The following is a 14,096-nucleotide window of genomic DNA, read 5'->3' on the forward strand; positions in this document are numbered from 1 at the left end:
CGAAAGCTAGTGTGCTTCCAATTAAATCTGTTGGACTATAACCTGGTGTTGTGTGATTTTTAAAATAATAGGGTAGTTATGGTAGAGGATTTTAACTTTCCAAACATCGACTGGCACTGCTATAGTGTTAAAGGTTTAGATGGAGAGGAATTTATTAAGTGTGTACAAGATAATTTTCTGATTCAGTATGTGGATGTACCTACTAGAGAAGTTGCAAAACTTGACTTACTCTTGGGAAATAAGGCAGGGCAGGTGACTGAGTTGTCAGTGGGGGAGCACTTTGGGGCCAGCGATCATAATTCTATTAGATTTAAAATAGTGATGGAAAAGGATAGACCAGATCTAAAAGTTTGAGTTCTAAATTGGAGAAAGGCCAATTTTGATGATATTAGGCAAGAACTTTCAAAAGCTGATTGGAGGCAGATGTTCGCACGTAATGGGATGGCTGGAAAATGGGAAGCCTTCAGAAAAGAGATAACAAGAATCCAGAGAAAGTATATTCCTGTCAGGGTGAAAGGTGAGGCTGGTAGGTGGACGGAATGCTGGATGACTAAAGAAATTGAGGGTTTGGTTAAGAAAAAGAAGGAAGCATGTGTCAGGTATAGACAGGATAGATTGAATGAATCCTTAAGAGTATAAAAGAAGTAGGAGTATACTTAAGAAGGAAATCAGGAGGGCAAAAAGGGGACATGAGATAGCTTTGGCAAATAGAATTAAGAAGAATCCAAAGGGTTTTTACAAATACATTAAGGACAAAAGGGTAACTAGGGAGAGAATAGGGCCCCTCAAAAACCAGCAAGGCAGCCTTTGTGTGGAGCAGCAGAAAATGGGGGAGATACTAAATGAGTATTTTGCATCAGTATTTACTGTGGAAAAGGATATGGAAGATATAGACTGTAGGGAAATAGCTGGTGACATCTTGCAAAATGTCCAGATTACAGAGGAGGAAGTGCTGGATGTCTTGAAACGGGTAAAGGTGGATAAATCTCTAGGACCTGATCATATGTACCCAAGAACTCTGTGGGAAGCTGGAGAAGTGATTGCTGGGGCTCTTGCTAAGATATTTATATCATCGATAGTCACAGGTGAGGTGCTGGAAGACTGGAGGTTGGCAAACGTGGTGCCACTATTTAAGAAGGGCGGTAAGTAAAGCCAGGGAATGATAGACCAGTGAGCCTGACCTCGGTGGAGGGCAATTTGTTGGAGGGAATCCTGAGGGACAGGATGTACATGTATTTGGAAAGGCAAGGACTGATTAGGGATAGTCAACATGGCTTTGTGCGTGGGAAATCATGTCTCACAAACTTGATTGAATTTTTTGAAGAAATAACAAAGAGGATTGATGAGGGCAGAGCGGTAGATGTGATCTATATGGACTTCAGTAAGGCGTTCGACAAGGTTCCCCATGGGAGACTGTTTAGCAAGGTTAGATCTCATGGAATACAGGGAGAGCTAGCCATTCAGATGCAGAACTGGCTCAAAGGTCGAAGACAGAGGGTGATGGTGGAGGGATGTTTTTCAGACTGGAGGCCTGTGAGCAGTGGAGTGCCACAAGGTTCGGTGCTGGGCCCTCTACTTTTTGTCATTTACAGAAATGATTTGGATGCGAGCATAAGAGGTACAGTCAGCAAGTTTGCAGATGACACCAAAATTGGAGGTGTAGTGGACAGCGAAGAGGGTTAACTCAGATTACAACAGGATCTTGACCAGATGTGCCAACGGGCTGAGACGTGGCAGATGGAGTTTAATTCAGATAAATGTGAGGTGCTGCATTTTGGGAAAGCAAATCTTAGCAGGACTTATACACTTAATGGCAAGGTCCTCGGGAGTGTTGCTGAACAAAGAGACCTCGGATTGCAGGTTCATAGCTCCTTGAAAGTGGAGTCGCAGGTAGATAGGATAGTGAAGAAGGCGTTTGGTATGCTTTCATTTATTGGTCAGAGTATTGAGCACAGGAGCTGGGAGGTCATGTTGCGGCTGTACAAGACATTGGTTAGGCCGCTGTTGGAATATTGCGTGCAATTCTGGTCTCCGTCCTATTGGGGAGATGTTGTGAAACTTGAAAGGGTTCAGAAAAGATTTACAAGGATGTTGCCAGGGTTCGAGGATTTGAGCTATTAGGAGAGGCTGAACAGGCTGGGGCTGTTTTCTCTGGACCATTGGAGGCTGAGGGGTGATCTTATAGAGGTTTACAGAATTATGAGGGGCATGGATAGGGTAAATAGGCAAAGTCTTTTCCCTGGGGTCGGGGAGTCCAGAACTAAAGGGAATAGGTTTAGGGTGAGAGGGGAAAGATATAAAAGAAACCTAAGGGGCAACGTTTTCACACAGAGGGTGGTACAGGTATGGAATGAGCTGCCATATGAAGTGGTGGAGGCTGGTACAATTGCAATATTTGAGAGGCATTTGGATGGGTATATGAATAGGAAGGGTTTGGAGGGTTATGGGCTGGGTGCTGGCAGGTGGGACTAGATTGGGTGGGGATATCTGGTCGGCATGGACGGGTTGGACCGAAGGATCTGTTTCCACGCTGTACATCTCTTTGACTCTATGAATCTAAAACTGTGAGTCATGATTTAAAAATCAGGCATTGCTCATTTAAAACAGATTAAATTAATTTGTTTCTGAGGGTCGTAAGTCTTTGGAACTTTCTCATCATAAAAAGGAGATTAAAATCGGGTCCTTGATTATTTTTAAGGTAGAGATAGATACATAGATTCTTAATAATCAAGGTTTTTAGGGCAGGTGGGAATGTAGATTTGACATCAAGATCATGGCTGATCTGATCATGTTGAATGGTGGAGCAGGCTTGAAGGGCTGAATATTTCCTTCTGCTTCATGTTTTCATTCCCTTATAAGAAATTGGTTGACTGTCCAGGAATGGAGATGAAGAACTTGACAAGAGAAGGGAAGAATCCAAGATGAACCAGAGAAAGATGAGGAAAGGGTGGAAATCAGAAGTAAAGTTAATGAGATTTTTTAGTTCTGAGTGGTATTGATACAGTCATCAATGTGTGGGGCGAAAAGGTTGGGGAGAGGACTTTTTTTTAAAAAAGGACTTTTATCACAAAGTAGGTATCACAAAACCTTGATTATGGTATATACATGAGTCCTGCACGATCCAACAGTGAGCCTTTCATTGGATGAAAGTGAGTGGAGTCAAAACAGTCATTTCAATGAGAAAGGAAGATTTACATTCATACAAAGCCTCTCCTGACCTCAGCATGCCCCAAAACCCTTTACACGTCACAAGACATTAATTGGTTGTATCAATCTTATAATATAGAAAAGATGATGTGGAGGTGCCAGTGTTGGATTGGGGTGGACAAAGTTAAAAATCACACAACACCAGGTTATAGTCCAACAAGTTTATTTGGAAGCACGAGCTTTTGAACCACTGCTCCTTCATGCAGCGTTCCGAAAGCTAGTACTTCCAAATAAACCTGTTGGAGTATAACCCGGTGTTGTGTGATTTTTAACAATGCTGAATGTAGCAGTCAATTTACGTGCAACAAGCTTTCACAAGCAACAATTTAACAAACTGATACAGTGTAAATGGTTTGCTTTTTAAACTAATGTTGATTAAGGGATAAATATTGACCAGAACACCAGGTTTAATGCCCCTGCTCCTCTTCCATATAGTACAATGGGATCTTTTATATCCACCTAATAACAACAGCAGAAATAGTCTGGATTTAAATATTTCATCCAAAAGATATCACCTCTAGCAGTGGAGCATTCCCTTAAAAATCTAGTGGAGGACTCATCCAATGAAGCAGAGGGCTCGCAGATCCTGGTTTTGGGTTGAGACTGGAGGTGTAAAGTAACTAAACATTCAAGGCGACAAAAAGAGACAGTTGGAAACCGTCGTGTAGGATTGTCTGAATAGTCGCAGACGTGGGTAGGAAGAGATTAGACAAAGGAAGAATTAAATCCAAGGAAAAACCAACCTTAAATTTTAAGAATAAAACAGAAAATCTCAATGATTGAAGAAATATTAAAAGAATGTAGAATCCTTTAATGCGGCAATGCATATCATTTACTTTTCTCCTGAGCTTCAAGTAAGCCTCGTCCCCCAAAAACAGCCACAATGGTAGCAGCAATATTTATTCTAATTCTACATTGTCCGATCAGTCAAGTTAATCAACGCTGTATCATCTACAATTATTATACGTACAAATGTAACCATGTTCACTCTCGTACCTGTCACTTCGATTCTTCACGTTTAGAATCTCAGCTCCACCGCCACTTTGTTGTCACCCCTGCCGTAAACCGCACCGCCGGATGGAGTGCTGTAAAAACAAAGCCTGGCCATTGTCGTGCAATCTCGCTGTAACCATGGAGATGGCCAGAATCCATCGCGCTCGAGCCTGGGCCTGAGCCGTGGGATGCGGTCGGTCAGTTATGTGGAGAGAGTGGCACTGGACTTCAGTGGAAACCTGTTCACACAGGCCATCTGCTTGGGAGACACCGACAACGACGGGGTAGGTGTTTTGGTACAACCCTGCCTTCGCGTTTTCCAGACAGACAATGGCCATGGCGATTGTTGCGTTGGCGGACCGTTAACACTACAAAACACTATTGCTAATCTCTTCGGTGATATTGTTACTGACACCTGGAACAGGTGACACTTAAAGCACAACAACAACACCCGACTCCTACTTAACAGGAAATATACCAGCGACAGGCTGAAACTCCCTCTATTATATCAATGACCAGCTGGGAGCTTCTCTATTAATAGGAATTGCAGCAGTGGTTTTATGAGAATTGTGCCCGTGATAGGACAGATCCAGATATTTACAGAAGCTGTTGCAGTTCTGGCTCGCGCCTTCTATTGCAAGAACTCGACTGGAACAAGCTGGAAGTTTGATTTATTGGAGCGCCGCTATGATAGACGTGGGCTTGTTTTGTTGATCAGATTGTACTCGTCATAGAATGGGATTCTGCTTTAAAGGAAATATGATAGTGACAAGCCTGAACTTTTCCTGTTGTTAAGGAAGAGGACCAGTGATGGTCACGAATCCCTATTCACCGGGATTATTTTAGTGACTGGCTGACACCTTTTCTAGTGACTGCTTCTCCAGGAGTGATGGGTATAACAGAGAAAATTCAGTGAGTGCACATTTCACAGGAATTGTATTTGTGACCTGCAGCAATCCCATCAATTTTCAAAATACCAGGACAACTTGTGTTTGGTAAAATATAAAAATGCCTCCCCAGTATTCTCTGTTTTGACATGAACTGTACCACTGATCAGTTAGAGCTTTCTAAACAGTATTGATAGGAACAATGCCATTGATGGACCAGACCCATGGCTGTGAAATTGAGAGGCTCAGATCACTTTATTAAGCAGGGGTAGGTCAGGCAAACCTCTACCTGCAGGAAATATACCAGTTAATAGGCTGGATGGATCTATGGGACCTATTGGATGGTCTGTGCCACTGGTGAACCCAATTAAAGGAACTGTCACAGGGTGGGACCTCTTCTCTTTACAAGAATTGCATTATTTATGAACTGAGGTTCTTTCTGTTAACAGGAACTGTAGCTGTGACAAATGGGATGAATGGAAATGTATTTTATGGAGACTTTTCAAATTGAGAGCCACAATTGATCAAGAAGCATAACTTTAAAATTTTTAAAAACACGCTATCAAAAAAGCAATATAAATTCAGTTCTAATTGAGACTGTCAGCGTTTTGGTCTTTGCCATAAAGTGCTTTGAAAACAAAGTTTAACCTAAAGCAAAAATGTTGTTAGAAGGAAGCTAATGGCAATGAATCATTCAATGATTACTTTAATTTTCCTTCTGATTTTGTTGCAGTTAAATGAGCTTGTGGTTGGGGATACCAATGGGAAACTGTATGTGTATAAGGGTGATGACTGCAAGCCATGGCTTACCCGATCTTGTATAGGAATGGTATGTATTAAGCCCTTGCTATTGGATTTTCTTTTTTGCTATTAAAACAGTCTGATTCATTTTAATCTTTTCTACCCTTTCTACTCATTTAAGTATTAAAAAGAATAGAAATTTAAAAGTCTAAAATAAGAAATATATCTGTACCAATTATTTTCATTACTTTTTTCTTTATACAGTGATTGATTATTATCTATAAATTGCAAATTGTCAGGATCAAATCTCAGTTCTGCTCTTTTGGGGAGAATAAAGCACAGGGCAGTCATTTTCCAGAGTACCTTCACTGACCCTTTCCATGATAGATTCCACATAAATTGAAATATTTGCAGAGAGAAACCAAAGGTTAGGAAGATCAGAAACAGCCATTTGCTGGATCAGAATGAGTGAACTTCATTTCTTCTTTATTTTGAAAACATGGAGCTATTAACCTTGAGTCTTATGATTTTTATTCCTTTTCTGGTTTTGATGTTTATATTCTTAATTCTAACTCTCCATTTTCCAACACAAAAATGCCAGTCTGTTTTCCTTGTTGTAGGCCCATTCCTTCAGCTAAAGCTCTGTTTGCTTATGGATGTAAAACATCCGAGGATTAAATTTGAAATTTTGATGACAGGGAATGTTCCTTGTGCCCTGATCAACATTCCTGCCATTAAAAGGAGGTAATTCATTTTAATTTGCAGTTTGTGAGATCTTTGTTTCAAATATATGCAGAACACTTACATAACACTTGCAGAACCATAAGACGTAACTCATGATGTAACTCAAGACGTAACTCATATGATGTAACTCATTAGATGTGAGGCACGCTGGTATATCCTAAAGAAATTATAAGTCTAGATAAATGCAAGTTTTTTTCATGTCTTTTTCCTCTCTCCTCAATTGAAACATAAGAATTTAGAATGGACTGACCTTTGGAGGTGTTTCAATCCCTAATAGACGTTGTATGTTGCAGAAGGCAGCCAGTTGGCCCATGGTGCCTACACCAGCTTGTTAAATGAGCATTGCTACCTACTGTCAATCTCCTGGGTTTTTTTTTTTCTCATATGTTATTTTTACCCAAATAATCCAATTTTGATGGATGATGACTGCCCTATTGAATTCCTGAATTGTAATGTGATTAGGTAAGAGTTTAATTCCGGACCTTTACTGAATTCAACTTCCACCACCTGCCATGTGGAATTTGAACCCACATCCCCAGAGGCTAGAATTTTGGATTACTAGCCCAATGGCAATATTATTGGGGAAGCAGTAGTGTCAAGATACAAACTGATTAGTGTCTGTAATGATGTTCTGAGACTGAGATGCTTGATTTGAGATTATTACTTTTAGATATGACTCTAACCTGCAGTAGGTTTTTCCTTGATTCCCATTAATTCCAGTTTTGCTAGGGCTCCTTGCTGCCATATTTGTCAAATGCTAAATAATTTCAAGTTACTATCATCTCTGTTTTAGCTCATTTTTTAATGTTTGCAACAGGGCTATAATAAGGTCAAAAGCTGAGTGGCCCTGGTGGAACCCGAACTGAATGTCAGTGAACAGGTTGTTGCTGGTCAAGTGCTGCTTGATAATATTGTGAATGACTTCATCACTTCGCTGGATTTACTATTGCTTATAATGGAGAAATAATTTGAGCATGCTAATTTAATGTGTAGTGCCAAATTAATATTGCTGGATAAAAGTGTGACTTGATCTGCTTAGCTTTTTTTTCTGTTTAAAGGTAACATGTGTTGGTGTAGGAGACATCTGCAATAAAGGGAAGGTATGATTTCATTGCATTGTTGTTCTAAATTGATTGTCAATAGTATTTCTGTGAAAGATACAATTTTCAGACCTACAGTTTGATTTTAGAGATGAAGATAGCTGGAGAATGCTTTCTCTAGACAACAAGGAGTAAATTGTGAACTTCTGAAATAAAAGCAGGAACTAATGGAAACATGCAACAAATCAGACATCTGTTGAGAGGGAAAAGGAGTTAACATTTCAAGTTGACTTTTCAATTGAATGTTTGTTCCTAGCCAAGGTGACTTTTGCAGGAAAAATAATCGACGAGTCTATAGATACAAGTCTTGCATATACTGCATTCTGAGGAGTATCACACTTGAATCATAGTCATCACTTCAAGGTGCCACACCTGTGATCATAGGAAATAAAAATCAAGATTAGTATAAATATCAAAATGTAAAGAAGCTAAGTGTATTCAAAAGCTACAACTTATAATGTATATGTAACTGTTTGGTATTTTATTATCTAAGTTTGGTTTTTGGTCATTATTGCAACAAACCCAAAATAAATCCTTTGCTCAATATCTAACCACTCAATTAATTTTGTTATTTAACAGCCATGTAACTTTGAGATTTGCTTATAATATATCCACTACTTGATAATTAATGTGTATGATATTCCTTTGGTTAAGAATATTAAGTTTATGTTTCTATCACAAAAATGACTGCTGTGATCCATCTGCACAATTGCAGTTGCACCTAAGACGTTACGGCAACACAACATTAAGTTATTCAGCTAGTTTTAAGATTTTAGGAAACACAATTATAATTAGTTTGTAAATTTCTTTGCTAGAAAAGTCGCTGTTTTCAATGAAAGGTATTTTATCACGTGGTCTAATACCACTGAGTTTAGTTTCAAGATCCACTGGTTTACGAGAAGGCAAGTCAAGAACTGTCTTCACGTTTAGACTCCAAGCTAGCACGATTTATGATGCATCACCAAGTGTAACAATATTTAGTACTAATCAAAGATATAATAGCTTTTGATATTATCTTACTTTAGGTTAAGGACTCCTCTATCTTCTTTGTGTGTTTACGTCTCAAGTACTGTCAAGACACTGTCGTTCTGGAATGTAGTGTAATTAAGTTTGGTATAATTGAAATACTGATTTGGAACAAAATTTACAGACAGTTGCAGTGTTTTCTCAGATCGAGCAATGATTTTAAATTATAGTGTAAGAAATGCTTGAGGTATGGTTACTTTTTCCTGCTTGGAATGGATTTTGATGCAGCAGATGGTCAGATTTGTAATTCGATGAACACTTTACCCTTTTGTGCTCGTAGACAACAACGCTTCACTTAATGGTGGTTTTGCTATATAAGTACCTGAATAACACATTCATTAAATTGGAACTCCCTGCATCAGCTATTCCCTGCACAGGAAAAACCTGATGTTGAGTTTTATTTGATGTCCAAACTGACTATTCACCTCTGCTTTAACTTGCCCTTGTTATCCTTGTGTACTGGCATGGTGTCCAACAATGTAGGTAATTTGACGAGTTTATGTATTGTTTGTTAGTAGCTCTCATTGGTTTATTGCAGTTGAGAGTCCAGCCCTGAGCTGTCTTTTTTCACATACTGAGTCTGACTGCTGATGCAACCTCTGCCATCATCAGGGGGAGGAAGTGGCACTGTGGTAATGTCATTGGACTAATAATCCAGAGGCTAATGCTCTGACAACATGGGATTGTATCTTGCCATGGCAGATGATAAAGTTAGTAAAAATCAGGAATTGAAAACAAGTCCTATGGTGATGATGAAATTATCATAAAAATATGCCTGGTTCACTAATCACTTTAGAAAAAACAAATCTGCTATTCTTACTTGCTCTGGCTTGCATGTGGCTCCATTGCTGTTCTTTACTTGGCCTAGTAAGCCACTCAGAGCTATCCAACTTTAAAAGAAAAAGACTTGAACCAGATGGATCATCTAGCAACAGCACAGATACTGGAAACTCCAGCTCTGCCAATTTTGTGTAAAGTCCTGCTTACCAATGTTTAAGGGCTTGTCTCAAAATTAAGTGAGCTATGTCACAATGAGGCAAGCAGCATAGTCATGCTCAGAATCATATATTACTGACACTTAAATTTACCTTGCCACCAACTCTACCTGTTGTTAAATCTACCCGCTGACGAGGCCGACAATTTTCAATGGTGAACATTAGCCAAAACTTCAGTTAAATATTATGTTGCAATTAAATGAAGCTCTGTACAATTTTACTGTCTTCCTTTAGAAGATATTATTTTGTGTATATTCTTAATCTGTTTGGGTTAAGCTTAGTTTTATAGATGATTAGCTGGAAAATCAGTCAAGATAGCATAAATGGCTGCTGTTTGTGTTTAAGGGCAGGACATTTCTTGTTCTGCCAAAGTTGTTTGCTGAAAAACATTGACCAGCTGATTGAGCTGCACACCTGAAAAATATTTCAAAGTGAGAATATAAACAAAACTTTCCCTTATGAATCAAGTCGTCTTCTGAGGTGTATTAAGATGTATCTACCATGTAGCTGAATCCTAATCATCCTGAGAAAATAACGAGAAGAGATAAAGGTACTTAGGGGATACTAAAGTAAATATAACTGTTTTTGCATAATTAATTTTATTGTTAAGGCACAGTTTTCATGAAATAAACCTGTGAACACAAGGACAGTAAATTTTAGGTGCTTAAAATTTATGAAAGTACAGAACTGGGTAGGTTGTTTCCAGGAGCAGACTGGCCAAGTATGAAGGGCCATAGATATAGCAAAAAAATGTGAACCTTATTGCCAGAGGTGGAGGTTGAAACAAATAGTGTAGAGGTAGCTGAGATGAAATCAGACAAGCGTATGAAGAAGGGAATATAGAATGTTTTAAAGATAGATTTAGTTGTGGAAAGACAGGGGGAGGCTCAATTGGAGCAAAAATACCAAACCCCACCCCCCTCCCATTTATCTCTCCCGCCCCTGGCCCACAAGCCTCATTCCTGATGAACAGCTTAAGCCCAAAACATTGATTCTCCTGCTCTTTGGATGCTGCCTGACCTGCTGTGCTTTTCCAGCACCACACTCTTGACTTTGATCTCCAGCATCTGAGAGTCTTCACTTTCTCCTAGTTGATTTCAATCCTACTGCAAAGTCTCTTCCAAGGATGTCTACCTTGAAGAAGTTCTCCTCCTCCTCTCTCTACAAGGATCTCAGTGAGTCTCTCACATTCTACCCCATTCCCCCTCCCATTTATCTTTGTCCCCTGGCCCACAAGCCTCATTCCTGATGAAGTGCTTATGCCCAAAACATTGATTCTCCTACTCCACGAATGCTGCCTGACTTGCTGTGCCTTTCCAGCACCATTGTTTCAACTCTAATCTCCAGCATCTGCAGTACTCACTTTCTCCTGGTTGATGTATTTGGCCAGTTTCTCTTCTGTATATCTTTTCTGTAAATGTCTAGTTCACAATGACGGTCTGGATGAAATATGAGGTGAGAGTGGTAATGGGAGTTGTGCAATAAAACTCACTTGCCATTACTTGCATTGCTGCCTAATCTCAATATGTTGGAGAAAATATGTATCAGTGGTTTCCGTGCAGTAATTTGACTTGAAACCTCATGGACTTAGTTTGTAGTAGCTACCCCAAGTAAGCTTGAAAATTATTGTTAAATGCAAGAAATTGTAGATCTGTTTTTGGGAACTAGTATATGGTGATTCTGTTCTTGCAGTTTATTCACTCATTGACAAATCTTTAAAATAGTAGCATTAATGATTTTGGAACTTTTTAATAGTGTATTATTATGAAAATTAACCACTATATTTGTAAAAAGGAATATCTTTTTCTTTATCACTTGTGTAGAATTTTGTTGTAGCTGTTGGTGCTGAGGGCTGGTTCCATATCTTTGATCTCAGTGGGATAGCAACTAAATCAGAGACTTCCAGTCACCATGACTTCCTATTTGGCGATGAACAGAAAGCATTTTTTACACAGCACATCCCTGCTAACACCAAAGTAATGCTCATCAGTGATATAGGTGAGTTGAAGGAATATGCAGTATGATGGGAGACCTGAGACAAGGGTGTGAGGATGGAGAGTAACAATGTGTTGATTTGGTCAAGGTTGCCACTTCAGCTTTGAATGAAAAGGAACAATATCAAACTGGAAATGTATTTTAATTGTATTCTTAAATAGTATTAAAATAATTGTGTCAGACTTCAAAATGTGTTTTCAAAAGAATCTTGCATTCCATAGAGCAAAAGGGATTGAGGTTTCTGATTAATTTTGTAGTAGCACTGGTTTTTATTTATCAAACATTCTTTAGATGACTTTGCCAACCTACACTCCCCTATCCAGCTATCTCTGTCGCTATATTTACATTTTGCCTCTTCTACCCTTGAACAGTTCTTCTCTAGCCCCCACCATCTTTCAGTTGGCCTCACTTGTCCTCACCAGCCCTCCCCACTAACTTCCTTCCACAGCACTGATCTTCTATCCTAAATTCCAGCCCATGCACCCTACTCAACAATAGCCTTCTCCTTTTCTCATCAAAGTTATGTGACTTCTATCAAAAGTGTTGGCATAGAATCAATCCCATGTAGTCCTCATGTGATTGACAAGAAATTATCCATTCAACTCCATTGTAGTTGGGCACTGTGGTGTCATTTATACAGTCGTGTTATTCCAGGGCTGAGATGCACTGAATGCTTATAGTCCTGACTTTAAAATTATTGATTGGACAAAATATTCAGTTAAAAATATTACATGTAGTAAACAATGCCAGTAAATGAAATATTGTTTAATGTTTAAAAAATGACAGTAATTTGTCTGTTTGCTTAGATGTTTATTCACAATCTTCCCTCATGCCTCACAAGCATTATTGAATTTTTTGAGGATGTGACAAAACACATCGTTGAAGATAGAGCAGTGGATATGGTGTACCTGGATTTTAGTAAGGCGTTTGATAAGGTTCCCCATGGTAGGCTCATTCAGAAAGTTAGGAGGCATGGGTAATAGGGAATTTGGCGGTCTCAATACAGAATTGGCTGACCAATAGAAGACACAGGATGGTAGTTGATGTAAAGTATTCAGCCTGAAGCTTGGTGACCAGTGGTGTTCTGCAGGGACTCTATTGTTTGTGATTTTTATAAATGACTAGGATGAGCAAGTGGAAGGGTGGGTTACTAAGTTTGTTGATGACATGAAGATTGGTGTTGTGCATAGTATGGAGGGCTGTTGCAGATTGCAACGGGACGTTGACAGTATGGAGTTCAACCTGGAAAAGTGTGAAGAGATTCATTTTGGAAGGTCGAATTTGAATGCAGATTACGGGCTTAAAGGCAAGATTCTTAGCAGTGTGGAACGATAGAGGGATCTTGGGGTCCACGTCCCTCAAAGTTGCTACCCAACTTGATAGGGTTGTTAAGAAGGCATGTGGTGTGTTGGCTTTCATTAGCAGGGGGATTGAGTATAAGAGCTGCGAGTTTATGCTGTAGCTCTACAGAGCCCTGGTTAGAACACATTTGGAATATTGTGTTCAGTTTCGGTCACCTCATTATAGGAAGAATGTAGAAGCTTTTGAGAGGATGCTGCCTAGACTGGAGGGCATTTCTTACGAAGAAAGGTTGAGGGAGCTAGGGCTTTTCCCATTGGAGAGAAGGATGAAAGGTGACTTGATAGAAGTGTACAAGATGATGACAGACACAGATAGAGGCCAGAGACATTTTCCCCAGGGCAGAAATGGCTATCACAAGGGGGCATAATTTTAAGGTGATTAGAGAAAGGTTTAAGGGAGAAGTCAGAGGGAAGCTCTTGACAAAGAGTAGTGGGTGTGTGGAATGCACTGCCAGCAGTGGTAGTAGAGTCAGATACACTAGGGACATTTAAGCGACTCTTGGATAAGCACATGGATGACAGTAAAATCTAGGGTCTGTAAGTTAGTTTGATCTTAGAGTAGAAAAATGGTTGGAACAATATTGAGGGATGAAGGGCCTGTACTGTGCTATACTGTTCTATGTTCTATATATTTAGTTGCTGATCTCAATGGTTATAGTTAGGGAGGAGCCATGGGATGGAGCAACCATGCTTAAGTCCTAGGAGAGGTGTCACCTAATCAAATTAATCGAAGCAGTGCACAGTGAGACCACTGCTTCCTTGGTCTCGACTAGAGAAATAAAAGTATATATTTTTTAATCATTTTAGAATATTATTTTCTGTGATTTCTTCCTGCAGATGGAGATGGAAAGTGTGAAATGGTAGTAGGTTACACTGACCGTGTAGTGAGGGCATTCCGTTGGGAAGATTCTTCTGATGGTTCTGGGCAGCTGGTCCTACTAAAAAAGTGGCTTCTGGAAGGACAGGTATGCATGTGTAAAACTGAAAGGTGGTTGATCTCATTTTATAGAAACATGTCAAATGCTTCATGGAGGAAAAAAAACTTGC

General features: G+C 39.5%; 2 protein-coding genes across 4 annotated transcripts in view; one reads left to right on the forward strand and one right to left on the reverse strand.

Moving 5' to 3' along the window:
• Window positions 1–4,305, reverse strand: part of LOC122559612 (peptidyl-prolyl cis-trans isomerase FKBP4-like) — a 53,729-nt gene extending 49,424 nt beyond the window's left edge. Inside the window, exon 1 of one of the 3 annotated variants that reach the window (XM_043709396.1) lies at window positions 4,204–4,305. The gene's annotated coding sequence lies outside the window, so the exon portion shown is untranslated. The remainder of the gene's footprint in view (window positions 1–4,203) is intronic. The other 2 variants (XM_043709398.1, XM_043709399.1) reach the window with 2 other exon arrangements.
• Window positions 4,306–4,372: 67 nt separating this feature from the next.
• Window positions 4,373–14,096, forward strand: part of itfg2 (integrin alpha FG-GAP repeat containing 2) — an 84,523-nt gene continuing 74,799 nt past the window's right edge. The window contains exons 1-5 of the mRNA XM_043709402.1: window positions 4,373–4,484; window positions 5,821–5,916; window positions 7,631–7,672; window positions 11,517–11,691; window positions 13,887–14,014. Coding sequence (XP_043565337.1) covers window positions 4,389–4,484; window positions 5,821–5,916; window positions 7,631–7,672; window positions 11,517–11,691; window positions 13,887–14,014 — 537 coding nt within the window. The 5' untranslated portion in view covers window positions 4,373–4,388. The remainder of the gene's footprint in view (window positions 4,485–5,820; window positions 5,917–7,630; window positions 7,673–11,516; window positions 11,692–13,886; window positions 14,015–14,096) is intronic.

The sequence above is a fragment of the Chiloscyllium plagiosum genome, chromosome 19 (genome assembly GCF_004010195.1).
Source record: "Chiloscyllium plagiosum isolate BGI_BamShark_2017 chromosome 19, ASM401019v2, whole genome shotgun sequence".
Taxonomy (NCBI): domain Eukaryota; kingdom Metazoa; phylum Chordata; class Chondrichthyes; order Orectolobiformes; family Hemiscylliidae; genus Chiloscyllium; species Chiloscyllium plagiosum.